Source organism: Lagenorhynchus albirostris, chromosome 16 (genome assembly GCF_949774975.1).
Source record: "Lagenorhynchus albirostris chromosome 16, mLagAlb1.1, whole genome shotgun sequence".
NCBI lineage: Eukaryota > Metazoa > Chordata > Mammalia > Artiodactyla > Delphinidae > Lagenorhynchus > Lagenorhynchus albirostris.
In genome coordinates this window covers 30,489,345-30,516,600 of record NC_083110.1, presented here as the reverse complement: position 1 = coordinate 30,516,600, position 27,256 = coordinate 30,489,345, and the positions used below count along the sequence as shown (strand labels likewise).

Sequence of the window (27,256 nt, the reverse complement as noted above, 5' to 3'; positions counted from 1 at the left end):
TCCTCCAGCCGGCCTCCCAGCAAACACTTGTCAGAAGTCTGTTCTGCACCCACCAGCTCTCGGAAGGGCGCTCTGCCGCAATGGTGGCGCCACAAGCGCCCCTCGGGGTCTCTGGGCGCTTTCAGCGTTAGGGCTGCATCCTGACAAAGGAGCAGCTTGAAGTTGAGAACCCTCGGCCGCTGCCTCCGCGGAAGGCTTCCTGGCCGATTCTTATTTTTGCAATAGCAGCCGATTGAGGACGGAGCCTTGTAAAATGTCTTCTGGAGAGCCAACACTTCACCTTCGAGAGTAGGGGCGGTAGGGGAGCACCCTGGCCCCGGACCCCGAAGAGAATGAGGGGCCCCTGTGTGGGCGCACAAAACGGGCCCGGTGCACGCCGGTGCCACTCTCGCGGCCAAGCCTTGGGCTGACACCATGCAGCACACGGCGCTACCCACAATGCACCGGCCCTCCTCTGTCACACACAGGCACGCACACTCACCCCCGCTCCCGGAGGGAGCCCGGGCCCGGTCCGCGGGCGCCCCGGCGCCGGCCCCTCCAACCCCGCACTTACCTGGAAGTTGCACCGGCCGCGGTACCGCCCTGGCGCCCGCAGGGGGCTGGGGCCCAGCCGGGGGCGGCCGCAGCGAGCGAGTCGGGGCAGGGTTCAGCCGGCGCCGAACAAAGGCTGCACGCAGGCAGCGGGCGCCGCCTGCATCCCCGCTCCGCGCCGGGGCGGCGGCGGCGGCGGCGCGGGGGCCCGGGTGGCTCCGGCGCCCGCTCGCTCCGCGCTGCCCGCTCCGAGGGCGCTCCGACTCCCGCGCTCCCGCTCGCTGCTGCCCGCCACCGCCGCCGCCGTCCGGCTACCGCACAGCACACATCAATTATTCATCGCCAGTCTCCAGCTTCCCGGGCGAAGCCAATCACAGGCGGAGGCTCCGTTAATGGGGCCGCCGCCGAGGAGGCAGCCAGCCGCGCGCCCGGGCGCAAGCGACAGCCCTCCGGGGACGGGGATGGGCCGGGGGCGCGCGGGGGGCGGGGGTGCACTGGGCGCGCCAGCGAAACTTCCCACGGCCAGCGCCCTGCGCCGCGAGCCCGTTCCCCGCCGGCGCGACCACCCACTCTGCGTGCGCCCGCGTGGGGCTGGGGGCTCGGGGGAGGCCGGGCGCGCCGCGGCGGGGGGAGGGGAGGGAGGAGGAGGAGCGCGGAGAGAAGATGAAAGGCTAGCAGACCTGCCTCGGCGTCTCCAGGGAGCCCTGGCTCGCGCGCGCCCTCCCCGCCCCGCGAGCCTCCCGTCCGCACCCCCGCCCCCCAGCCCGCCACCCGCACTCACTCGCGCGCGCAGACCGTCGGCCCAGCCACTTTGCTGCGAGGGAGCGCGAGCGAGTATGAATCGGAGGCAGCTCACATTTCAAACTTGCACGCAGGGGTGGTGCTGGTGCACGCCGCCGCCGAGCGAACGCACGACCCGACAAGCAGCGCTCCAGCCTCCGGGCGGGGGCGGCGACCAGGCCCCCTTCCCTCCCCCGCCCAGGCAATAAATTGGAAGCAACACTTGTGCAAGTGGGTCTCCCGGAACGCTGCCGCCCGAGGGGGCCGCCGGGAATGCGCAGGCGGTGGATGACTTCGGGTGTCTCCCGCCCCCCAGAGAATCCTCCCAAGTGGCCATGCTAATGAGGGTGGAAGGCAGGGTGGGGGCGGAGGAGGGAGCTGGCCTGGAGGCGGCCTCGGCCCGGGGGAGGAGAGGGGGCGGGGCGGGACTGGGGCATCCGGATTGCGACCTGGTTTAAAGGATTTTCGGAACGGGTTAGGGGGCGGAGAAGGCAGGCGGCCTGGCATCCTCCCTGGCACTGATGCCCCTGCCGCCCCTGGGATTCCCCGCGGCAAGGTGAGCGGGCGCACGTACGCTCGAGCTCGCTGACTTCGGGGAGTTCCTGTGCCCTGGAACCAGCGGCGGTAGGGAAGCCGGGGGCGGCTGCTGAGCGCGGCACTGCCCCGCCCCGGGAGCTGCTGCCTTCCTGACATTGCATCCTGTGGTGGCCGCGGCCTCTTCCTTCCAGCCTGTCTGTCGCAAGACCTGCTGGCGCTGAGCTGAGCAGACACACCTGGAAGCCCACCCGCCGCCCTACCACCCCAAAGGGTTCTTCGCTCCTTCCTCTTTCGTGGGCACTTCCCATCACCACGACCCTCTTGGGAGAAACTTTGCTTTAAGCCCCTTCCCCCAGCCCACCTGCAGTGAAGGTTTCTTGAGTGTCGACTTAACTGCCCAAACAATTAGGAAGGTAAGTGGGGCCCCATCATTCACCCTAATGAAAGGTAACCAGAACTGCCTTGAAAAATCTCGTCTGTATTAGACTGCCCTGCACTGCTCTCCTTGCCATCATGGGTAAATGACGAGGTCAGCTAGCCTTTGACGTTGCTTCTCCTGTTCTCCTTCCATCACTCCCGATTACACCCCCCACCCCCCCTTTTCAGTCTGAGCTCTGGCTGGCCCCTGAACTTTCGTGTCTGTCCTACTGCCAGCCCTGGAAGTGCCTGAAACAAATCACATATCTAGAAATTATGTTCTTGCGCCTTGTTTGACATAAATCGTTAGCAGGCTCTAATCCCACCCACTGCCACTTGAAATATCACTTTCATAGATGGCATTTGGAAATGCAGTTGTCATGGGCTTTCCCTCAGAGGAGCTGGTTAAATGGATTAATTCATACTTTATAACTTGCTGCCTTTTGGACGAGAACTAGCTTCCTGCAAGAGAGATTAATTTGCATCGCCTTCCTGCAGGGCCAACCCTGGGGCAGCCAGGGTAAGGACTTTTCTGCTCTGCCCAAATTCCAGGCTCTGCTCAGTCTCCCCTCCTCGGAGGAGCCTTCCCTCATCTTGGGTTACAATGGCTTCTTTAGGGACCGTCATTTATTCACTGAGACATCCATTGGGGCCCTGCCCTCCCAAGCAGCCCCACAGGGGTTTGGGAGCCCATGAGGGAAGAGCCCTGTGGCCAGTGAAGGCCCTCCATCTTTCTCTTTGGTTGGCCCAGTCCCCATTGCAGATCCTGCGTACCACAGACTCCAAAGCCCAGCGCTCAGCCAGTGACACCCAGAAACTGAGGAGGCGCGACACCTGGGTCCACGTTTCAGAAGAAAACACTGAGATAGACGTCCCTAAGACCTGTTTTCTATCGTAAATCTGGTTTTAACATGATGTCAGGGCTCAGACCTCGATTATACAAAATTCAAAGCTGCTAAGACCTCAAATAACCAGAACGCCGTTCTTCTGGCTCCTCCCCTCCCAGAAGTGCTCTGCAATGATAGGTCACAACATTTGTCTGCTTCTTAGTGCCTTTGGAGCCACCAAAGACCCAAATGTTTGGAACTTCCAGGTTCATTCTTGAAATACCTGGTATGTGGTGGTACCATGTGGCTCCAGGCGCGGAATTCAGAAAAACCACTCCTATAGGTTGAACCAGAATTTGGACTGGAATTGGGCAGAGGTTTCCATCAGAGGAACGCAGACCTGGTGGCAGGGCCTGGGAAACTAGTGACAGCCCCACTCCTCCCCCACCTCCCAGCTCTCCCTGGGACCTACTCTGGAAGGAGCCCCGAGGTGGGGTGAGAGAAGAGTAGTGATATGCTTATTTAAACTTTACAGGCCTGGGACCAACTGACTTTCCCCAGGTGAGAAAAAAAAAACAACAGGTAAATACTCTCCACTAGCAGATTTCTGTAATTAGGAAAACAAACTGTTTCCAAGAATCCATTCACCAGCCCTCACAGAGGCCTCCTGGCTAAAGCTCGCGTTTTCACATGCTAATTCCAAGGCCTGTTCGGTCCCATTCAAGCCCCAGTCCCGCTCACTAGGTTAGCAGGCTTTTAATACTACAAACCCGGAGTCTGGAGAAATATGGGTACTCCAACCAGTTCCTGCTTCAGAAGGGTTTCTCTCCACTTACTCCACGTTCCAACTCCACTTTTCCAACTTCCAAAGATTTGCTCAAAAGCCTGAGGCCCAAAGTGGCCCGCTCCACCCCCTGGGCGCCTGCCTTGATAAGGATCTATAGGAAAGCGCCGCAGACAAAGGCACTCTCCACCTCTGAGCGCACTCGGGGAGCTCTCCGAGTGACCTCGGCGAGGGGGCACAGCCCGGAGGAATGACTTGGGAGGCAGAAGAAGGAAGAAGAAAGGGAGAGCTGCGGCCCTGGTGCCGTGGCTCCTTGATGAAGGTCCGGGAGCCCTTGGGAAGCCTGATTCAGGGATCAGTAGCTGGTGGCTTCTCCTGCGGGTGTTTGAACTCCTCCTGCCGTGGGCCCTGGCGAGAAGGAGCCGCCAGTAAATCACAGCACTGCAGCCGGGAAGGCAGCCGCGGCTTGCGCTGGAGGGAGCGCGAGGGAGGATGCTTCACCCAGCTGGGGAGCCTGTCGTGCAGAGCCTACCTCCTCAGGACCAACCAGGCCATGGAGGCCCCGAGGTGGGGGCAGGGGGGAAGTCTGTGGTGCCCGAGGAGCCTCCTCCCCCTCTCACCTCCAGAGGGATGGGCTCCTGGATCCTGTCCCAGCCCAGGCCAGTAAGTATGAATGAGCAAAGCCACCGGATGTAGGTCCCCCTGGGGGGTGGGGGTCGGGGGGTAGAAAGTGGTTCCCAGGCTCAGGGCTGGGTCACCTCCTCTGTAAGGCAGGGGGCTAGGGGCATACACAACCCCAGCTCCCTCCAGCTGACACTGAGAGGCAGAACAATGAACCCCAGAGCCACAGAGCCAGGTCCTCCTCAAGCAGGGCTTGCTGATTCAGCAGGTCTCAACAAGGATCCCTGTGACTCAGAGATGTCACCCATGCGGGCTGCAGCACTCAGAGGGAGAGTGAAGAAGACAGCAAGGCCCCAGGTGGTGTCCACGGGAGTGTGGCAGTCGTGAGCTCAGGCCTTGGGAGCTGCTTGGCCACCTGTCTCCATTCAACCGATCCTTCTCAGGGAGCATGGAAGCGCGTGCAGGGCATAGAGTGGGTTCAATAAACATACGCACACATACTGGAGGATAACCGGCCATGAAGCATCTGTCTCACTGCCAGCGCAGCTGCCCCAGGAAGGCTCAAGCAGCTGCACTGGGCGTGAGTTGATTCAGGGGCTCTGCCTCCAGGGACCTTTTTCTGGGGCTTCTGCCCACCTCTGAGGGGTCAGGACACAAACTCCCGTGTCCTTTGATAATACGGTTCCCTCTGCCTCTTTCCCTTCCTCCTTCACCCTGGTCAGCCTCCTTAATTCTACATGTACAAGCTCAAAGAAGGAAGGCACAGCTGACGTTCAGCTCCCAGCCAGCCAACGCAGGTGTCTCTGCCAGGCCTCGGGACCCTACCCACACATGGGGACAGTGGGAGGGCACACTCCCACTGGGGACACAGAGCTGGGAGCCCCAAGCTGGATCCAGGCCTCTCCTCTGTCCACAGTAATAGCTCCCACTGACACAGTGCTTGCTGGTTGCCAGGCACGGTTCTAGGCACTTTCCAAGTATCAACATGCCATCCTCACAGACAGCCCTCTCTGATAAGGTGTGATTATTATTTCCGCTCTGCAGAGGATAAGAGTGAGGCACAGAAAGGTTTAGACAACTTGCAGAAAGATTTAAACTACCCAGCCATCTGGCTCTAAATCCTGCACCAGCAACCGTAATACTGTATTCCCAAGATGGGACCCTAGAGAGAGTGACCATCAAAGTCACACAGCGAGATAGAGCTGTGATGAGAGTCATGTTTTATATTCTTTCCAGCACACCACATTACATATATGGAAATGGCTTCTTTCTTTGTGTTCCTTTTTCCTGTTTAGCCTCTGTGCGATTTAACCATCCACCTGACATTCCAGGCTGTCCAGGGCTCCACCTGAGGGGGGGCATGGGGGTCACGGTGGAGAATGAGACCTACCTGGCTCAGAACCTCCTGTCACTGCTCCCCACCCCCTTCCCGGATGTATCCTCCAGCAGGGCCCTCAACCCACACTCAGGCTGCGTTCCCAGAAGTCTGCATTTGGCATCGGCCCAAATCTTATAATCATTTCATTAAGAAAACAAAACCAACCCCTGCCCCGCACGTCCACTGGCACCGCCAAGAAACCCTAGGGTTGTGAGGTTATTGGGGATCCAGGAAAGCCTCCTGCCAGGCTGGAGGAGGAGAGAGGATGGGGGAGGGAACCCAGGAACCAGGCATGAAATGGTCCCTCAGGTGGCTTCCGTATTTAAGAGCTGCCTGCCCCTCCATCCACTCAGCTGGGAAGGCAGCTGTGCCCAGGCTGTCTGCCCATGCCACTAGGATGCCCACAGCCTCTCAGCTACACAGAGAGGCCAGAGGGGTCGGAGCGGAGACAGGAAGGAACTGACCATGTCCCTGCTAGCTGAGGAGCTGTGGAGGGTGGGGATGTGCCTGGCATTGGAGGCTGAGCTTAGGAAACAAGTACGACTAGCTGGTGGCCTTGGACAAGTCACTTTGGCTTCCTTGGGCCTCTGCCTCATCCTTTGTAAAATGGGAGCGAGGCCAGCTAATACCAGGTGCCAGGGAGGACCAAAGGAGATAACAGCGATCATTCTCAAGAGGCTGAGAGGCCGTGGGGTTGTGCGTCCCCCCTCCCCCAAAAGGTGCTGAAGGGCTACCCCCCAGTACCTGTGAATGTGACCTTGTTCGGAAACAGGGTCGCAGATGATCAAGTTAAAATGAGGTCATGGGGGTGGACCCTAATCCCATATAACTGGTGTCCTGATAAGAAGCAGAAATTTGGACACAGAGACAGACACACACAGGGAGAGTGCCCTGTGAGGACTGGCCTTCTGCTGTCATGAGCCGGGGAACTACCAGAAGCCAGGAGAGATGCCTGGAACAGGTCCTTCCCTGGTGCCCCGCGAGGCAGCACGGCCCTGCCACCACCTCGATTCAGGCTTCTGGCTTCCAGAACTGCGAGGCAATGCAATCTTGTTGTTCAGGCCACCCAGTCTGTGGTACTTTGTTATGGCATCTCTAGCGAACGAATACCCACAGTGATGCTGCCAAGACCGAAGTCGCAGCTCATCATTCCCCTGCTTAAACCGCTCTGGCTCAGTCAGTGTAAAAATCCACGTCTTTATGATGCCCCCACAAAACCCTGTGTGACCTGGCCCCTGTCACCTCCCTGACCTCATTTCCTTCCCGTCTCCCTGCCTGCAGGCTGCGGACGCCCCCATGCTCTTCTCCAGGCGGCCAGGCTCACTTCCCACCTCCTGCAGGCCTCCACCCAGGGGACACCTGAGTCTCAGGAAGCCTTCCTCAGCTGCATTGCCCATATCTGCAGCCGCTCCTGGCGTCTGCTACCACTCTTTCCTGACTTAGGCTCCTCCTTAGCACCGAGGACTGATGTATTTCAATTATTTCTCTTGCTAATGCTATCTCCCTTGCCAGAAATCAGGCTCCCTGCCAACAGCGACTTTTGTCTGTTTTGCACATGTTCTATCGACAGGATCTACAATATGCCAAGCAGATGCTTGATATCTGCTGTGTGAATGAAGCATGGACCAGCTACCTGAATGAATAAGTGAATCAAGGAATGAATGAGTGAACAGTGGGGTCTGCGGTGCCCTGCTCCCGCTGCTTGCCAGCCCAGAGACTGGGTCCCCGACGTGCTGTCTGCAAGAATGTGGGTTGCCTCTCAGTGGAAGCAGCCTGTTCAGACAGGAAGCTCAGGCCAGCTAACAAAGGGGCTGCCAGAGGTGAAGAGGAGCTCGCCACCCAGGACCCTCATGAATCTCTTCCCATTGATTTCTGGAGTCGCCTTTGAAGGGATGGGATGGGACGGCCAAGGCAGCGCGAATGTCTGTGTCTCAGCAGTCCTGGGGCTTTATTGCTTCTCCCAGGACACAGCTTTGACGGGGGACTTCCGGACGGCCCCCAGTTGGACTGACATAAGCTCCCTGCAGATGGAAAGGCAATTTCCCTTCCTGCTGAAGCTGTCAGTCTGTCTGCCTGCCTGGCTGGGCGGCACACCTCCCTGTCTGGCCTGGGGAGGCCAAATTTCACTCCTGTTGCTCCTGAGACAAAGGCTCCCGCAGGTACCAGGAGGATGCCGTCCTCCTCTCTGCAGAGGAAGAAATGGCGCTCAGCTGGGGGAAGGATTTCAGGCCACACACCCTGATGCTAGGCTGGGGGGCCCGGCAAGGCTGAAGGCAGGCTGCTCCAACAACCACATGACCCCAGTGTGCCCCATAGCCTGCAGGGCCTGTTACGTGCACCCCTTTTCCTTACAGGGTCTCTGCTTGCCTATTTGGAACCCCCAACTCTCAGCATTGAAGTAAAGAGAGCCTAGTCTTAATTTTTGGATGAGGAAACTGAGGCTCAGAGAGGGACTAGGGCTTCCTCCAGTCACACAGCAAGTTAGTGGTAGAGCCAGGACTAGATCCAGGTCTTCTGACTTGTTCCAGAGCCCCAGGCCATCTCTCCATGTTTCCACCAACGGTAATGTCAAGGATGTGCTCTGCAAACTGTAAAGTCCTAAACACATGAGGACTTACTATTCTAAAGGGCTCTTGTCCATCCACTGTCTCTTTCTATGAGCTGGGGTTCATGTGGGGAGGGTCTGCCCCACTCTGTTCTTCCCCCTCCTCACAGGGAGGTCGGGGGCCAGACCCTGGACCCTTCAGTCCTTTTCTCATCCACAGTGGGAGTCACATGCATCAGAAGGAAGGATGGCAGTGTTGAAAAAAAGACGGGTTTGGGCTCAAAAGAAGGAAGGACCTCCTGACAGTCAGGGCCGCCCAGGGTGGTAGCGAGCACCTTGTCACCTGAGGTGTGTCAGCTGAGGATGGGGAGTTGTAAAGGGGATCCCACACTGGCAGGCTTATGGTTTCTGAGGCCCTTTCTGTTTTGGGGTGCTGTGATAGGTGAGAGGAGAGGAAGGGTGCTCGAGAAGCAGGCCCAAGCACCTCAGCGCATCCTGGGCAGCAGTACAGCCGTTCTATGAACTTCCTAAGCCCATTAAAGCTCGCCAGGAATCCTGTGTCACCTGGTGCACTTCCCACCCTCCTCTCCTGCAGTCCCGTGTGAGAGGACACTCTCCCAGGCGCCTGCTCCCTTCTAGCCCTGTACTCACAGCCCATGGCAGCCCAGGGGGTCTGGTGACTCCCCTCACACCTGCAGTGTGGTCCCAGGTGTCCCCCACCCCCGGAGGGCTCTGGATGTGAGCAGACAGGCCACGAAGGAATGTCTGGGGAAAATCCAAAGTGGTCGCCAGGGCAGGGCAAGGAGTAGGAGGCCTGATGTTGAAATCAGGATCCTCAGAGCTGAGCCTGGCAGGTGGGAACAGCACACCCCTTAGCCTGGAAGTCGAGGTGTGCTCTCCCCTCAAATTCACACACCATTCAAAGTGTTGAATAGTGGCTGGGTACCAGTCTGCAGCTGGGAGGAGAAACTGCCACAAATCCAAGGGTGGCAGGGAAGCTGACTCCCACCCTTGGTGGGGGGGTCTTGTCCAGGGGGAGAGGAGCCAGGACCCCTGTGATGAATCTGAAAGGTGGGACAAGCCATGGGCTCACAGTTTAGGTTGGGGCTGTCAAGGAGGGAAAAAATCAGCCCTGGGGATCTCAGCCCTGAGGTTTGGGGCTAAGCACACTGCCTCTTCCCTGCCTCAGTTTCCCCATCTGGGATGCACGCAGTATTTTGGGATGCATGGTAGGAAGACACAACTCTGAGAGCAGCACTGCTACTGCCCCCCCGCCAGCAAAGGGAGCCCACACCCCCGTCGGGCCCCAGACAGACCTGGGAGTGTGGTGTGTAATTGAATTTGGCCTAATTACCTAATTGTGCTGAGGAACAACCAGGACCGACAGAAGCCTCAAGTGTCGGGGGTGCTTGGAAGCTAGGAGCCAAGAGGCAGCCTCCAGATTCCCTAGGCATTCAAGGGGGCAGTGCCAGCACCACCACCTTCACACCCCTTAACCTCTCAGTTGCTTGGAACCCTGGGGAGCAGGTGGCAACTGTTCCCATTCTACAGGTGAGGAAACTGAGGCTCAGAGAGAAGCATTTTGCACAGAGCTACCGAGTCAGAAGAAGTAGAGCTAAAATTTGAACCCACATTCCTTCTGCACCTGGGGCCTCTGAACGTGCTGTTTCCTCTGCCTGGAATGTCTTTCTCTGTCCTCGTCTTTGGGCAGATTTTCTCCTTGGAGCCTTCCTGCAAGGGTCATTTCCTTGAGAAAGCTTTCTCTAAGCTCCCAGACTCACGGCCCCCTCCACGTGTCTTTTGTAGGGCCTGTCATAACGATTACATCATCGTCAGAGGGCATTTATTCGAAGTCTGTCCTCTCCATGGAGCCCTGAGCTCCTGGAGGGTAAGGACCACATCTACCTCACTCACACTGTCCAGGCATCCAGCATAGGCCTGGGACGCTGTGGTACTCAATTCACGTTTGCTGAATGAATGGATGAGTAATCTCTAAATTCTGTGTTTTTTCTAGATGCAATCTGCTGGTTTCCTGCTATCACTGGACTGGGCCTTGGGGGTGGGGGTCTCATCTGCAAGGACTATTACACCTGGGGCTATGACAGGGGTCTCGCAGAGTCGCAGGGGAAGGACAGAGGGGCCACTCTATGAGGCCCTGAGCTGGGATCTTCAGATTTGACATCCCACCACTGGGAGATGAAGGGACCGGCCCACAGTCACCCAGGCTACAAGCAGCCAGAACTGGAAGCCAGGATTCTGAGCCTGGGACCTGGCCTCACCACCCCTCACCATGCTATTATCAAATGGCAGACTGAATGAACGAGGCTAACAGACAGAGGCACGTGAAAGTCAATCCAAAGAAAATCATGTGAAGAGTGGAATTTCAGGTCTTGTGAAACAAGGCAGGAGAGAGATTATTAGATCCCTCCACAAAGGTCGCTGCCCAGTGGGCTAATTCACAAGGCAGCCCTACTCCTGGGATGCATCCAGGCCTCCATTCATCCAGGCTCGGGGTTGTCAAGCCTCCTTCCTTCTTTTGGGAGGCGGTCTGACCTGGTACCCAGGTGTGCAGGAGCAGGACTGCCTGGGTCTAATTCTAGCCCTGCCACTTGCTAACTGTGTGGCCTTGAGCAAGTAATTAACCTCTCTGAGTCTCCGTTTCTTCTTAATATCTTTATAAAGATGAAAGGAGAGGAAGTCTCTGCAGTATTTTTGCCCAGCGCCTGGAACATGGTAAGAACTTCAATAAAACTTCACTCCTTAATTGATTCATCGTACTAGGAAAATAATGGTAGTATTAGAAGCAATAGGCTAGTGTGAGTAATAGAAATAGCAGTAATAGTAGCTGGCATGGGAGTAACAGTGCTACTGGGAGTAACAGTGCTACTGGGAGTAACAGTGCTACTAGCAGTAACAGGAAGAATATTAGTGGTAAGTACCGCATCAGGCCGGTCCTACTGCTGGTATGATGAGGGATGCTGGAAGATTGCTCCCTCTCTCTGTGACAGTCTCCTCTCAGATAAAAATAGGCCAGGTGATCCTGCAAGGCCCTCTGCACGCTGACATTCACATCAGAGAGTAACAGTAGCAATTAAAATGATACTACTACGGATACTTACTATTTATACTTACTATATACCCCCTGTACTCCAAAAGGGCACTGTCCTCCTTCTTCCCCTTCCCTCTCCACTACACAGTATCCTCCGCCCCGACCCAGTCTTCTTCCTCTCACCGCTGATTTTTGGGGACAGGGTACTCTTCACGTACGTGTTTTGCCTCAGGTACTGGGATGTGGCAAATGGACACCAGGTCCTCACTCTGTGCAAGGCACAGCTTCCCCTGCACCATCTATATCTAATCCTCAACATCTCAAACAACACGAACAACTGGGAGGGATATATGGTTATCATCCCTTGTTTCCTGATGCTACCGCTAAGGATCAGAGAGGTTATGCCAGTTACCTGAAGTCACAGAGCTTGAAAGCAGGGAACAGGATGCAAACCCAGCGTGGCCTACCTCCGTGGCTGGACATGCCACGTGGGTGATTTCTACGCTTCAAAGGTCCTGTCGCCTCACTGCCACCCCATTCAGGTGCCCCTCACTACCAACCCTCCCCTGCTGACACGGCACGATACTTCTTTCTGTATTCTATGAAGATGACACACTCCCATGTACTCCACAGACAGACCCTTCCTCTTCCCATCAGTCATGCATCCATCTGTCCCCGCTTGATCCTCAATGATTTAAGTCCCATGCCTCCACCGGCCACCTGAGAGCCAGCCCTCAGGCACGGCTGGACTGGCCAGCAATGGGTCTTCAATAAGAGGTAATCGACGACATTAAAAGACTCGGGAGATTTCTCGCAGAATTGGAAGCCCTGGCAGTGGCGGGTGTGTGTCTCACAACGGCCTCAGATGGCCCCCTGCGTGGTGGCTGCCCCGCTGCGGGTGCTGGGCTCTCCGATCCCCCAGGGCCACCCTGGAGTTTCCGCCTCCTGGCTGAGGAAGCCCCTTCTGCACAAGCAGGGGGCCTGGGACCCAGACCCCGAAGTCTAGCCTTGGCCAGTGCTGGGGAGGGAACAGACCCCACAGGTGGGGCCACCTCCCCCCTCCCTGTCCGCTCTCTTTAGAGGGGCAGTGCCTTTCTCCTCTGTTGTTTTTCTCCTCCCACAGTTCTGTCTCCACTTGGGGTGGGAGGAAAGAACCAGACGCAGAAGCCCTGTCCCAGGGGGTGGGCACAGCCGTCTCTCCCCTGAGACGTTGAGGAGCGGCTCAGGGTCAAGCCCACGGGGCGGGGCGCCTCGCTGCACTCGCGGCTTTCCCATGCAGCCCCATGGCACACCAATTTCCTGCCGTCTGTGCCTGCGGAGGGCGAGCTCCCATTTCCTCTCTTCCCAGCCCCGTCTGCACAGACGTGGGCCCTTCGCACACGCGGGCCCCTTGCCTCCCGGCCTCCCAGCAGACGCTTTATTGGGAGGCAGTGATTCTAAACATCGGGGCCGCACATCTGAGAGGGGGCCCAGGACCACACGGAGCCTGGAGGGAACGGGAAGACACGCCACAATGTCACTTCCCTGGCTGAGGGCGCTCAGGAGGGGGACAGCACCAAATGCCAGCAGGCATTTCTGGGGGGTGTAGCCCAGGGCTCGACAGCGGCTGGACTGGGCGGTGCACCCGAGGACGGTGAGCCTGGGGCCCAGAGTAAGAGGCTGCAGGGGACACCTAGGCAGAGATGAGCTGCAGCCAGTGGGACCAGTGGTGCGTGGCGCTGTGGTCCCAAGGGGAAAGGCGGAGAGACAAAGGAAGTGAAGGAGAGAGGAAAGGAGAGGGGAGAAGGACAGTGAGGGAGAGAGAAGAAAAGGGAGGGAAGGAGGGGGGGGGTGAGACATAGGTAGAGGAAGAGAGAGGAAGAGAGAGAAAGAGCCAGAAGGACAGACAGGTGGAAGATGATTTTATTTTGTTCAGCACAGAGGCCACACGCTTCCAGGCAATGGAGCCACCCCTGACAGCCCACCAGGAGAGCAGGGTCCCCCCAGAGGATGCACTGTGGACACAGATGGACCCAGTTCTGATCTCAGACCAGCCACTCCCCAGCTGTGTGACCCCGGGCATGGACTTCACTTTTCGGAGCCTCAGTTTCCCCATCTGGAAAAGGGGCCAGAGCTCACCTTCGTGGGCTATTGTAAAAGCCATGGCGCTCACCTGTGTGAAGTGATGGCCGAGCCCCGGCTAGCCCTGAACTGTCCCCGGCTTTTCCAGCCGCTTCGGGCTGGGAGTTTGCTGCTGCAAGTGGCTGGCCCCCAGAGGGTTCTGCACGCCACCACCCCTTCAGCTTCTCCCTTGGCTGAGGTGGGTCTGTTGACATTGTGTTTTTCCTAAGCTGTCCAGGTCTGTGAGCTCCTTGCAGATACATACAATCTCTAGGGTTACCTAAGTGCCGGTCACAAAATCTGCATATAATAGATGCCCATGCACGTCTGTTGAAGGGGTGAATTAGTTTGTCCTTTGCACCAAGTTTCTGCTGTCATTATAATTATGTGCCTGTTTCCAAAGCAGAGTCCTAATTTTTCCCCCCAGTAATTCCTGTTTCCTGCCAGAGACAAGAGTGGCTCTTCATCCCAAACAGGTGAGACTGGGTCCTTTGGAATTCCCTACAGGAGTCCAGCCCCAGGCAGCGTTTCCCACCTGGCCAGCCTCAACAAGCCAGAAAATGTGCCTAGGAATATAAGGAAGCATCTGTTAATAGCTCTTCAAGGAAAGTCATTGGCTAGAGTTCCTAAGCTCTGGAGTCTGTTTCTCTCTGGACCCAGGAATAGCAAGGGCAGGCACGACTGAGACAGCGATGATTCCTTCCAGCCACCTGCCTGGCCACCACCCTGTCCCCAGTGAGGGGAATTACCACCTTGCAGAGCTTCCACTGCAAAACACAAACACCTGGTTGCCCGGGCAGCACCTTGCCACAGTGACGTGATCCAGATGGTCCCTCGAGAGGAAGCTGGGTTGCCAAGGAAACAGAATTGCTGCCGCTCCAGCCAGGAAACCTGGATTCTAGATCCTCTGGACCCCAAGCTTAGAGAAGTGAAGTGATTTGCATAAAGTCACACAGCAAGTACGTTTTAGAGCCTGTGCTGCAATGCAGGACTCAATAATCAGAACGATATGTACGGAGCCCTTCTGAGATGCCAGCTTGAGTTAAGTACTTTGTACCCATTACTTTGTGAGATGCTGGGAGACATGGCTGGGGTAACACGTGGCATGGAAGTGATGGAGCTGAGCTGAGTCCAGGTCAGCCTGACCCTGAAGCCTGAGCTCGGACCCCTGTCCCATGCTGCCCCCTCTTCGGTTTCCAGATCTTGGTCTGCATGTCCTGAGACCAGCCCTATCCCAACAACTCACTGGACCTGACTCAAGGGCCTCTGAAAGCATGGAGGCCAGGGCTGGGGGCCTGCAGGCTGAGACCACAGTTTCCAGGGCCTGGTCCCTCCTAAGCCCTCACTCTGCTGTGCAAAGTGACTTGGGTAGCTTATGAGGGATAAGAGGATGGGGGTCTGTTGGCCAGGGCCTTCCTTCCTGTTGCTGCTTGCCAGATGGGCCCTGGGGACAGGCTGAGTGTGACAGTCACAATGAGCCTGATCCCTGAGAGAGAAGGCACAACCCAAGAAGGAACAGAAGGAGCGAGGCTTGGAGTTGGGGCAGGCAGGTCTACACCCTCCCCCTATTCTCTTGCTTTTTTCCATCTTCTCTTTAGTCTCAACTATCCAAACATCTATCCAGTCAGAGCCATCTACCCACTCATCCCTCACCTTGTTATAACAAGGATTGGAGTTACTTTGGACAAGTGAATAAATCTCTTTGTTCATCAGTTTTCCAATCTATAAAAGGGGTTGGTTCTTCATGTGAATCAGCACTGATGTTCATAAAATGCCCAGCACAGAGCCTGGCATGAAGCAAGAGCTCAATAAATGGTCCTTTATTTTTTTAGTTTTATTCTTTTGGGGCCGAGCCGTGCGGCATGCGAGATCTTAGTTCCCCGACCAGGGATCGAACCCTTGCCCCCTGCAGTGGAAGCGCAGAGTCCTAACCACTGGACCATCAGGGAATTCCCAATAAATGGTACTTTAAATGTGACTTTCTCCCTTGAAAGAATTTTGAGAAGGATTGCTGGGAGACTTGGAGAAACAGAGGCCCTCAAACCTCCCCAGGCCAAGGCACAAACAGGTTGCTGCTGGCCCTGTCTAGCCTGCCTCAGCTGGCTCTCTATTCTCCACTCCTGCACGCTGCCCGCTTCCCTCACTGGGGCCCAGCCTCCTCTCTGTGGGGGAAAGAGATGGCCTCTTAACCCTATGTGACCCTCTGCTGTCTTGGAGACAGCTGTGGCCTTCTGGCCCTGGAGCCTCAAGAAGGGGCCATTCCCTGGCCTAGGTTAATAGGACCCCGCTTATCTACCTACCCACTTGGAGGTGGGTGTGGTTGGCATTGACCTTGGCCCTACCTAAGTAGAGGATCCGTATTTTCCAGACCCCAAAACACAACATAGGGGCAGGCACAGGGTTTTGGGCTACCTCCAGGTATGTGAGGAGAAAGAAAGGCTGAATGCCAACACGTTGGAACATAAGATTGCTAACATGTATACAGCACTTAGTATATGCCAGGCCTCATTCTAAGCACTATACATATGTTGGTTCACTTAATAAATGACTTTTCCAAGGTAACACAGCTGGTGAGTGGAGGGCCGGGTGGTTTTCACATCCCAGACATGCTGGTGCAGAGTCCATGCTTTTAACCACTACTCCTCTCTGTGAAATAGCTGAATGGTTTCTGGAAAAAAATATTTGAAATTGGGGCTGACCAGGGAACTGTGACAATAACAGCTGACATGTACTGAATGCTTACTATATGCCAGGATCTCTGCTCCTCACTTTGCAAAAGACCGTGAGTACTGCATGAGTTCAAAGATGAGAGGGTGTCTCACCCACCAACAAGGACGAGTCATTGTCAAATACTTAATATCTCCACCTGCAAGCAATTCAGGTGATCCTGACAAGCTCTCTTGAGTATTAACATGTCTTTCCCAGCATTTAACTGCAACCTGCACATAGAGTAGGGGGCAGCTTATGGCTTCAGGGTTAGATATTCTTGTTTGAATCACAATTTGGACCTCGGTCAAATCATTCAATCTTCCTAAACTCCAGTCTCCTCGTCTGTAAAATGGGGCAGACATGGGTCTGGGATCATCATGGATGGTGTACACAGTGCCGGGTACTGGGAAAACACTGCCCAAATATTTGCTATCATCATGATTGAAAGGGGCTATAAATCAGATTCTTTTCCTAATCCAGCCGCCCTGCCCTTGCTCTGTAAGTCTAAATAAACGAGGCTAATGATACCTGCACCATCATTAATTCCTGTGTCTGTCTGTCTAACCCAGAAGGTAGTTATAAGGCCATGGCCTGCAATGCTTGCTCTGAAAGTTCCATAACCACCTCGCCCACTTTCTGCCAAGTCCCTGCTCCATGTCACTCTCACACCGTCGAATCCCCTGAAATCCCTCCTCTGGGGGTGAGAAAGCTAAGCTCCAGCTTAAAACCAAAGCTCTGGCTTCCTTAATCCTCTTACCTGGCCCTTTCCTCTGCAGAATTAATTGCTGCCCATGGCTTTATTAACTTCTCGGGCGGCCACGGCATCTTCAGGGCACCCTGGGGCAGGTCCTCTGTCCCAGATGCACCTTTGGGCCGGACGGTGGAAGGCAGCGCTCTGGGTGCAACGTGGCAACACCCTGGTGCCTGAATGGCGATAACCCCATGGCCCTGCATCACCCCAGAGGCTGTGCATCTCCTTGGGGACACCTGCAGAGAAGCAAGGATAGCCAGAGCTCTGGCCCCACTTCTGCCCCTGCTGAGGCCACCTTCCCACCCCTCAGAGCCTCAGTCTCCTCCTCTTTAAATGGGAAAAAGCCCGCCGTGGGGATCTCACGGGGCCGGACAAGAAAGGCCGTGTAAAGGGCTGTGTCTGTGTGTAGGATTACTGTCATGTCTCACCCCCAGAATGGGAGCATTCATTGATTTCAAACCCGAAGAGCAGGGACTGTGTGTGGTGCATTTATACGTGTTTGTAGCCCCCGTGCTTGGCACGGAGCGGGCCTGGCACAAGACGCCTGTCGTTCCTTGCCCTGAAAATTTCTGTTTAGTATTTTTTATTTTCAGAGGCATTCCCACGCCCAGGACTTCATTATTCTTCCCGCAGCCACGAAGGTAGAGAGATGGTATGGGTGCGTTGGACTGGGGAAGAAACTGATGCTGGGGGTGTTGGCGTTGGTGGGGCATGGCCTGCCCAGGGGAGGTGGAGGTGGAGGTGGAGGGCGGTACCCAGCCCCCATGGCTTTGTCCAGGGCTGTCCTCTTTGTCTGGAGCACCCTCAAGTGTGGACAAAGGGATGTGGCCCCCAAGACGGTTAAGGTGATCACGGGGCCTGGTGAGAAAACCACTGCCGTGTCAGCTCTCTTCCCATGTTTGGGAGGTTGCTAGTTCAAGGGGGAGAGGGTCAGCTCCCCAGATCCCGGGCTCCCTTCTTAAGGAGCAGAGAGCCGGCCCAGGCACCTGGAGCCACACCTGGATGCAGGGCCTGCTGTCTTTATTTGGACAGTTAGCATCTAAATGTGGCAAGGGGGGCTGGTCCGCCAGGTACGGTGGCCATAGAGAGAAGACAGAAAGTTTCCTTCTCAAATTCCTCTCTTGAAGTCAGAACAAGTAAGCAACGATATGGAGGATACAATCAGAAGACTACGGCAGGGGTGGGGATGAGGTTGGGATGCAGGGGACGGAAACTGGGTGCCTTGTTTTTGGCACTGAGGATGCCTCCTCACACACCCTCTGCTTACCACGGGCACCGTGGCTCTTCCTGGCATCTCCGCCAAGGTGAGTGCCGAAGGGTGCATCCGCACCCTGACCCCGAGGAGCCCCCAGCCAGCGATGGATGCCAGATGCTGGCTGAACACCTCCTCGCCCTGGCCTCTCAGGCTGACTGAGGGGCGCGTTCTACTCTGTCTCCGGGAGCTCCCCACGGCAGGCACAGTGCTTCACATCATACTTCTCCTCCTCCTTCCCTTCCGCATCTCATTTCTCTGCTTCTCTACTGGTGCTTTCTGGGCTCCTCCTAAATAAATCGCTTGCACTGGAATCTGCATTGCGGGGTCTGCATCTGGGGAAACCCAAACTCAGACACACATCCTTTGACTGAGGCGCCTCCAGTGGCCTCTCCTTCCCCTGTTGCCTCACAGACCCCCGTCCCAATCATGTGTGTGGAGTCCCAGCTGGGGCTCTGGACTGGAGTCGTGAGGGTCCAGGTAGGAAAAGCAGCCCCATCTTGAGAGGGCTTTTCACGGCCTGTCAGGGTCCCGGCCCCCAGGCCCCCCTTGCCATGAGCCAATGCCCTCATCCCCCCACCCCCTCTCCTTCTGGACAGGCCAGGAAAGCAGATCTCCACCAGCTGGGCCTTCAGGCAGCCGTGTCCTTGCACACCCTGGCTCTGTGGGGGGAGCCAGCGATGAGCTAACCCCACAGAAGAGAAGGAGGCAGGAAGAGTAGCCCCCGCAGCGAGCAGGGGCCCGTCCCCCAGGCCCTCGGGAAGCAGAGGGCTGTGCTGGGGAAACTGCTGAGCAGCCCAAAGACCAGCGTGCTCTCGCTTCCCCCCACCCCATGCCAACTCCAGCCAGACTCCAGAGGAGCCCATGGCGACCATCGACCATCCTGACCCAAGACAGAATCCATGCCCCCTGCAGAAAATATGGGAAATAAAGCGTCAGCTACCTCCCCCCATCCAGATAGATCCATGATTTCTAAGCTGACATTTGGGTATATTCCCTTCTGTTTTCTGCTTCCTCTGCCTAACCAAATGTATATTTTGTTTTTGCACCTGGTCGAGGTCATACTGAGCATGACATTTTGTTACCCTTCTAAAAAGAAATTAATATTATGTCATAAGTATTTCTGGATGGTAATCATTTTTAGGGGACCTCACTTTTCATGGCCACTGAAATACTCAGTTCCCTTTTTCAGGGCCTTGAAGCTATTTCCAAATCTGCCTTCTCTCATTCTTCCGTGGCACTGCCCCCCTCCTCACTGTTCACTCCGGACGTGCCAGGGACCATCGCACACCCCTCCCTCCAATTCCTTAGCCCGGGAAGCTGTGTACACAAACCCTCTGTCACATGAGCTCCTCCCCACTGTTCTTTTTCTCCAAGAGCAGAGTGACTGGGCCTCAGCCATCAGGGAGCTGGGGGAGGGGAGGGAGCCAGGGGCCACTGGCCCAGGATGACCTACCCCACCTGCTCACACAGGGTCACTCAGAAGAGGCACAGCTCCCTGTGCTCCAGATCTAATCACGTGGAGGTCCAAGTCCTGCCTCCAGCCCCGGAAGTCATGTACCTGGTCTGTCTTGTCCCTGTTAGAGCCTCAGTTTCCACCTCTACAAAATGGGTGTGCTGATAAGAGCCCCAGTGGCCTCGCTCACAGCAGTGACTCGACAGAAGGTGAGTGATAAACAGGTTTTGTCCTTTAAACAGAGCTGACCGCGAGTCAGTTCCCAGGGGCTGGGTGATGAAATCCAGAGCCCTTTCCTGAGCAGGACCTGACCTGGAGTGCAGAGGCGGCCAAGCAGGAGGAAGGAAGCCAAGTCCCTCCCTCACATCCCAGCTCTGCTGAGCTCAGATGTGGCGGTGGGGGCTGGTGTCCAGGAGGAAGTCTGTCCCCGGCCTCGACGAGGCGCCCAGCCGGGCAGCCTGGCATTTCAAGGGTGAGGGCCCACCTGCCGCTTTCTCTGGGGGGAGCCAGCAAGCATTAACAAATCCCCCTGTAATTTGCACCCACCAATCCTGCCTGCTCACTGGGCGGCTGCGAGCCGTTTTTCACGCAGAGCTGCGCACAGCTTTGTCTTAGAGAGACAGATCTGGCAGGGTGTCCCTGAATGAGGCCATTTGTCCTCCCCGGTGATGGTGACGGGAAGGCGGCTGCATGCTATGGGGTGGGCAGAGGCAGAGGGGGTGGAGATAGGCCATGGGGGAGGCGTGAAGGTAGAGATAGGAGCGGGGACGCCAAGAGAGGCCAGGAATGTGAGCACCACTGTGGGGGTCTGAAAGCCCCCCATTCAGCTAGGTGGGAGCAAGAAGGATTGTTTTCAACGACAGAGGAAAATGGTTTATGACCTGCCTTCTCCTGCTTAAGGAGTCCTGGGCGGGAGTGATGAAACGACCTGGCTGGCCTCTGAGGTCTGTGCCCCATCCGAACCCTCCGATGGAGGCGGGACACTTGCCATTGGTCTCTGGGGTTGGGTCTGTCTCTGAGCCTCAGGGCTGCTTCATAAGTTGCTGCAGAAGCTCCCCGGGGATCGAGGGCTTCCAAGAAGGACCAAGCTTCTCCCGAGCCCCTCCTGAGTGGATCGCAGGCCACAGACCGGGAGGGGCAGAGCAGGGGCCCCATCACATTCCTGAGTCTTCACCTCCCAGGCTGGCCTTCCTGTGGTCTGCTGTCAGCTCCTCTGGGGGCTGTCAGCACACTGGAGAAAACAGACCGGGCAGATGTTTGTCAACACAAAGCAAGTTTCCACTCCTGGGCCCGGGGCTCAGGCTGCTGTGTTGGGATGTGAGCGTGTGTGTAGAAAAGAGGTAAGAAACACACATGTCCACAGGGCCCAGCAGGTTTCCAAATTCAGGAAATGCTTGGGGTGTGAGACAACTCGGGAAGCACGGCACTTATCCGAGGGGTCAGCCACCACCCAGTCCGTGCCGGGCTGGGTCCGAGGTTCCCATTCAAAGGAAGCCAGGCATTTGACTGGACAGTACAGTCTTCCAAAGAGCAAACGCTGGCAACTAATATGCATTTTTAAAAACCGCTGAACAGTCGGACCTCAGCTGTCTGCATGTCACGTCCAGCCCACAGGCAGGTCGTTGACAACTGCCCTCTGCTTGTCCCTAAGAAGGCTGGCCTCCTCTTCCTCGGAGGTTTCAGGGGCTGCCTCTTCAGCCCTGACCTCTCTCCTGAGTTCTCTGGTCCCTTCTCCAAGTGCCTACTGGTCGCCTCTCCCAGGATGCCCCCGGGGTGCCCTGGCACCTCCCAGACCTGCGGCTCTCTCCACATCTTCCACTCTGCCAGCAGCCCCATGCCTCTCACCTCTCAGAGGGAGCCCAGAGTCATCATTCAGGGAGGCAAGAGGGGCGTGAGGACGGGCAGTGGGCCACCCAGGCTCTTGTCTGGGCTCTGCCCCACCTCACTGTAACCTGGGGCAGATCCCCCTTTCTCTGGGCCCTGGGCTCCCCATCCCCTGGGTTCTGACATTCCCTATTCTATTATTTTAACCCGCCTCTGGGCTGTTCACAGGGGCAACCAAAGGGACAGAGTCATTCAAGCGTGGACAGTAGCAGAGGCACACAGAGGGCTCTTGGGGACCTTGGACATGGTAACTGCCTGGTGCTTGGTGCCCACGAAGCCAGCAGGCGTGGGCCTCTTGGTGCCAGGGAGGCTGACATTTCAGTACTGCCTGCCAAATTGCCGAGAGCAGGCAGGCAGCGACCGGGGGGTGGGGGGGCCTGCCGTGGCCTGGCGGGGGGACAAGGGGAGGCACAAGGCAGGTGACCTTCTGGACTGAGGCGGAGGAGGGAGCTGCTGGCCCCCGAGGACCTTCCCAACGAGGAGGATGCTGTTGTGCGTGCTCGTGTGCGCGTGCTCCCGTGTGCGAGCACACAGGCTAAAGGCTGCACCAGAACAAAGAGCTGGGGGCTGGGTATCAGAGGGGCCCACGTGGAGACGCCTGACTTGGCTGTTTGCTGCAGTGTCTGCTCTGCGCTCACGCTCCATCTCTCTCTCTCTCTCCCTCTCTCTCTCTCTCTCTCTCACACACACACACCGCACAGCACTGCCCCCAGGCCCGAGCACCTGCTCCAGAGCCCACCAATGCTGGCGCGCACAGCCCAGCCCAGCGCACCGCCATCTCTCCTGACAAAGCGCCGCTCTGCTTCTCGCTGCATGAGCTCATCCCACCGGCCCTCTGGCCCTAGCTTGGCCTCCTGACAAGAGAGACAGACAGGGAGACAGAGTGGGAGAAGGAGTGGGGGAGGCAGGAGGGGAGACACACTTGCGCACGCACGCACACACACACACACAGAGACATGTTCACCGCCACATATACACGCACATACACATCACAACGCAGGGACAAAGTCAGAGGCAGCAGGAAAGGGAAGGACAGACAGAGACAGACAGCATCAGAGACCCTCAGAGAGAAAGGAGAGGGAAGGACTGGGAAGGTAAAAAGCACTAGCCAGTGAGGCAGAGTGGGAACCCAGATGGAGACAGGAAGACGGGAGGGCGGAGAGGCTGCAGGAGCTCTGGGGACAGAGCGTGTTCTAGAACTGCAGAAGCCTGGCTGGGAGAGGCCCAGGTGGGCCCCGTAGTGGCCGGTGTGGCCACTACACACACAACTGACACCACGGGGACTCTCCCAGCTGTACCCAGAGGTGGGGTCAGGCAGGCCATGCACCCACCCACAGAGCCTCAGGGAAAGAGAGGGTGGGAAACAGCCTCACTAAGGCAGAAAGGGCCTTAGAGAGGTCGGGAACCATGTTGGGAAAAAGACAGACAGAAGCAGAGAAGGAAGGCTAGAAAATATTGACTCGGCACCCACTGTGCGCCAGGTGTTAGCTGGGCCCCTCACTTCCACGCCTGGGCAATGTCATTTAATCCTCCCGGGCAACCTGTGGGATTGGCATATAATCCCTCTTTACAGATGAGGCCACAGCTCTGGGAGGTGGGCAATGTGGAGAAGGTGGGGGCCAGTGCTGGAGTCGCTTCTGGAATCTGGGGTCACTGCTGTGTTCTCTGTGGTCTCCACCCCTCTCACGGTCAAGCCTGCCCCCCACGGACCCTTTATCCCAACCAACGAAACTAGGAGCTGAAGTCTTCCCCGTCAGACTGGTGCCCTGCCTTCCCAAAAGACGGGTCAAGCAGGGGGATGACAGGGACCCTGAGAGCCGTGAGGCAAGAGGGCAGGCGGCCTGGGAAAGGTGGTTAGTCGTGGCTCTTGGGGCTGACCTGGGTTTGACTCCTGATAAGTGAATTCAAGTGACAGCTAAGTCGCAGGCCCTGTTGGGCCTCAGTGTTCTCAGCTGCAGAATGGGTACACTGAGAACGCACCTCGTGGGCCTAGGGCCTATCATGTGACTAGATAGACACATGCATGGGAAAGGGCTCTCTAGACTGTAAAGAGCAGTGCACAACTGGGGGTACAGATGGGGAAGGAACAAATCCCTTGTCTCAGGAGAAGAAGTGATGCTGGAAATACCACTTAGAGGAGGGCAGGGCCATGCTAGAGAGATCTGAGTGAAGCAAAGAGCTCTCCCAAATGGAGGAGCTTCTCAGATCCTGGCCCAGGTGATCAGAGGCCTCCTAAATCTCGGTCCCCAACTGGTCCCAGAGTCAACAGTGATGCAGTGGGCACAGCTTCAGGCCTGGATTCAGGAGGCCAGGACTCCATCATTTACGAGCTGTGTGACAGCAGGCAAGTCACAAGACCTCTCTGAGCTTCAATTTCCTCATCCATAAATGTAGAAAATATCCTGTGTCTCACAGAGCTGGGCATTGAAGCAAAATATGGTAGAGCACCCAGAACATACTAGCAGGGGTGTGAGAGACCCTTGAGGGAGGGGTTACACATGGACCTGGGGAGCAGCTGGGGTTTCTGGGACAGCCCATTCTCCTGTTTTCCTTCGACCCCTCTGGCCACGCTCTCCCTGTCTCGGTTTTGCCTTTTACACATCCCTTGGAGTCATCCCTTTGTCTCCACTCCACTCCACAGGAAGCGGAACCTTCCTGGTCCAGCCACCATCATCCTCATCCTGACATCCCAGCAATCTGCCAACTGGCTCCCTCCATCCACACCGGCCTCCCCTGAGCAATCTGTTCTTTTGCAGCTCGAGCGATCTTTGCAAAATTAGAATTTAGCCACGTTCCCGTTACTCTTAGGACAACCCTCAAGACAGGCCCTGTGTGTCTAACTGCTGCTGACTTCTGCCCCAGGGCTCTGGAACCACTGGCCTTCCTTTTAGTTCTGCTAAAAAAAATAGCCATGCTTGCTTCTACCTCAGGGCCTTTGCATAGGCTGTTACCTTTACCTGGGCAGTCCTTCCTCCTTTTCTTCCCCTACTCAACTCTTACTTGACCTTTGGGTCTCAGGGAAGACTTTCCCCACTCCCAAGTGGTCTTGTGGCATCCCTGAGACCGCTCCTTCATGGCCCTTATCACAGCTTGAATTTACGCACACAGTCACACATACACCTGTGATTTTTTTGCATGTCTTTTTTTAAAAATTGAAGTATAGTTGATTTACAATGTTGTGTTAGTTTCTGGTGTACAGCAAACAGCTGTGATTATCTGGTCGATGATTTTCTCTCCCTCTAGACCAGGCATCAGGAAACTACCCTATCATCTACTTTCATAAAGAAGGCTTTCTTGGAACTAGCCACACTTACTTGTTTACATATTGTCTATGGCTGCTTTCGTATTGCCTGCAAGGTCTAAACTATTTACGGTCTGGCCCTTTACAAAGCAAGTTTGCCGATCCCTGCTCTGGACGGTACGTTTCCCGAGGTGAGACCACATCTGTTTTACCCCTCAGCACAACCCAGCCCCGGCCAGATGCCTGCAAAGAGCAGGCACTAAACAGCGATATGGATGTATGTGCTTCTTGGATAAGCAGCAATTTTTACCTAGTCAAAATTGTATTGACTTAAGTAGTTATTAAAACTGCAGATTCCATCAGGAACAGACGTCTCTTATGAGATTCCAAGACCATTTCCTGGCAAGCAGTTCAATACAATAGCGATATCCCAACACAGGCTGGCATGTCAGGGATCTCAGAGCAGCTATTGGCTAATGACACCTTCACCACCTTTCATGAGTGACGTGCCATCCACGTGCATGGACCGTCGTAAACACAGCAAAGCACAAACCCGTGTTCAAGCGATGGTGGGCTGTGCAGACTGATGAAAACCCATCATGAGACGTCCTTTAAACATTTGCATTAAGCTGTTTCTATATACACTCCAAAGAACTGATGGACGAATTCAGAGAAAACGTCTGTTTTATTGTTATACAGAGGAAATAACTGACTTTTTTCTTTTTCAATGAATTGTTCAGGCTCCATAAAGAACATTAACAACATCTAGACACTGCTCGGCACTGACCCAGGCAACGGTCTCACTGTCATTCCTGCCTTCCCGAGGAGATAAACTGAGGCTCAGAGGCCACACACTCAGCAAGTGACAGGGCTGGGCTGTCCAGGTCTGTTCAAGTAAAAGCTTACACAGCTTCCCCTGCTTTTAAGCAAGGTAATGAGGATGGAGGGCAGGTAAAGCTGCACCTTTAGTGTGCTTAAAGCCCTCACAGACAGAACGCTGCCGGGTACCTTCCGTGGCCTCTGTTTACTATAGAGTCAGGGGGTCCCGTGCCGGGACAGAGTTGCAATGGAGAATACTACACAGAGCAGTCTTTTAGAATCCTGAATGTACTGATTCATTTTTATTTTAATTTGTGTTTTATTTTAAATAAAAAAAGTCTTGAATGAATGCAGCGGAGCCTCAGGGTTAAGGATGCTGATTCTGGAGTACAGGCCTGGGCTTAAATCCCAGCTCTGCCACTTCTTAGCTGTGTGACCTGGGGAAATCTCTGCAGCTTCTCTGAGCCTCAGTTTCCTGGGCTGTCAAATGCGGATGATCACAGCACTTACACCAAGGGGTCACTGTGGTGATGGAATGAGATGATGTGCATCTCCCTTTAGCCTGTTTTTGGGGTGTGGTGTGCCCCGGGCCCCTCGCTGGCCCTGAGATGAGGGACAGGCCCTACTTGTGGGCTCAAGAGGCCAGCAGGTGAGCTGCTGCTACGCGGGGGCTCACGCCATACCTGGACCAACCGAGCTGCCAGCCAACAGGGGTGGTGACAGCCTTGGGTTTAAATCCAGTGCCCCACCCCCACTCCCGACGATACCGTGGAGCCCCCAGCCATCACCTACCGGCAGACTTCGGAGTGAACTTGTCTCGGTTTGCAGCACACACAGCCAGCAGTCTGTAGCCGAGGTCCAGGTCGAACCCTTGCTGAGCTGCCACCCGACTGACCACCTGCCAGCAAGAAGGGGAGGAAGGGCAGGGGTGAGTCACTGTCCACGCCAGGCCTCTGAATCCACAGTGGCAGATGTACCCATTTCACAGGCGAGGCGGGCAGGCTAAGGCAGGTCCCCAATGTCAGGCAGAGCTGGGACTCAAACTGCCTCGTTCAGTCACTCAGCAAACACTGATAAGCACCTCCTCCATGCCAGGCCCTGGGATCCCGGGCTCTGCCCTCAGGGGTTTCCAGGCCAGAGGTAGGCCTGACCCCAAAGCCCAGGCCCTGCCACTTTCAAATCTGGCCCCATTCTAGGAGTTGGCGGGGGGATGCTGTACTACCGCGTTTTGCGTGGCCCCAGGCCAGGGTCTCTTCTCCCCCAGTGCAGCTCTTCAAACTCCCCCCAAGGAACTCTCCCACGCCTCCCACCTCTCCCCCATCCCTCACTGAGCTCCAGCAGCCACCGCTGCGGGGCACTCGCTATCATCAATACTCCAAGCACAGTCCCCACCCAGCGGCATCGGTCCCTCCTGAGTCAGAATCCACACCTGGGGAGAAGCACTGATTTAGGGCTCACCGCTTCCCAGGAGCTCCAGCTCGGAGCTGCCCAACAGACAGCTTAGAATTCCCCAGATGGACACGCCTGGTGCTCCCCAGCTCCGTGCCAAGCGCCCTGCAGCCTCTCAGACCCAAG

General features: G+C 56.2%; 1 protein-coding gene across 5 annotated transcripts in view; it reads right to left on the bottom strand.

Annotated features, from left to right (window-relative positions):
• ZMIZ1 (zinc finger MIZ-type containing 1) overlaps nt 1-27,256 on the bottom strand; it is a 239,751-nt gene that overhangs the window by 75,950 nt on the left and 136,545 nt on the right. For all 5 annotated transcript variants that reach the window (XM_060126963.1, XM_060126958.1, XM_060126962.1 and 2 more), the window contains exon 7: nt 26,474-26,579. In XM_060126963.1, the coding sequence (XP_059982946.1) occupies nt 26,474-26,579 (106 nt within the window). The remainder of the gene's footprint in view (nt 1-26,473; nt 26,580-27,256) is intronic.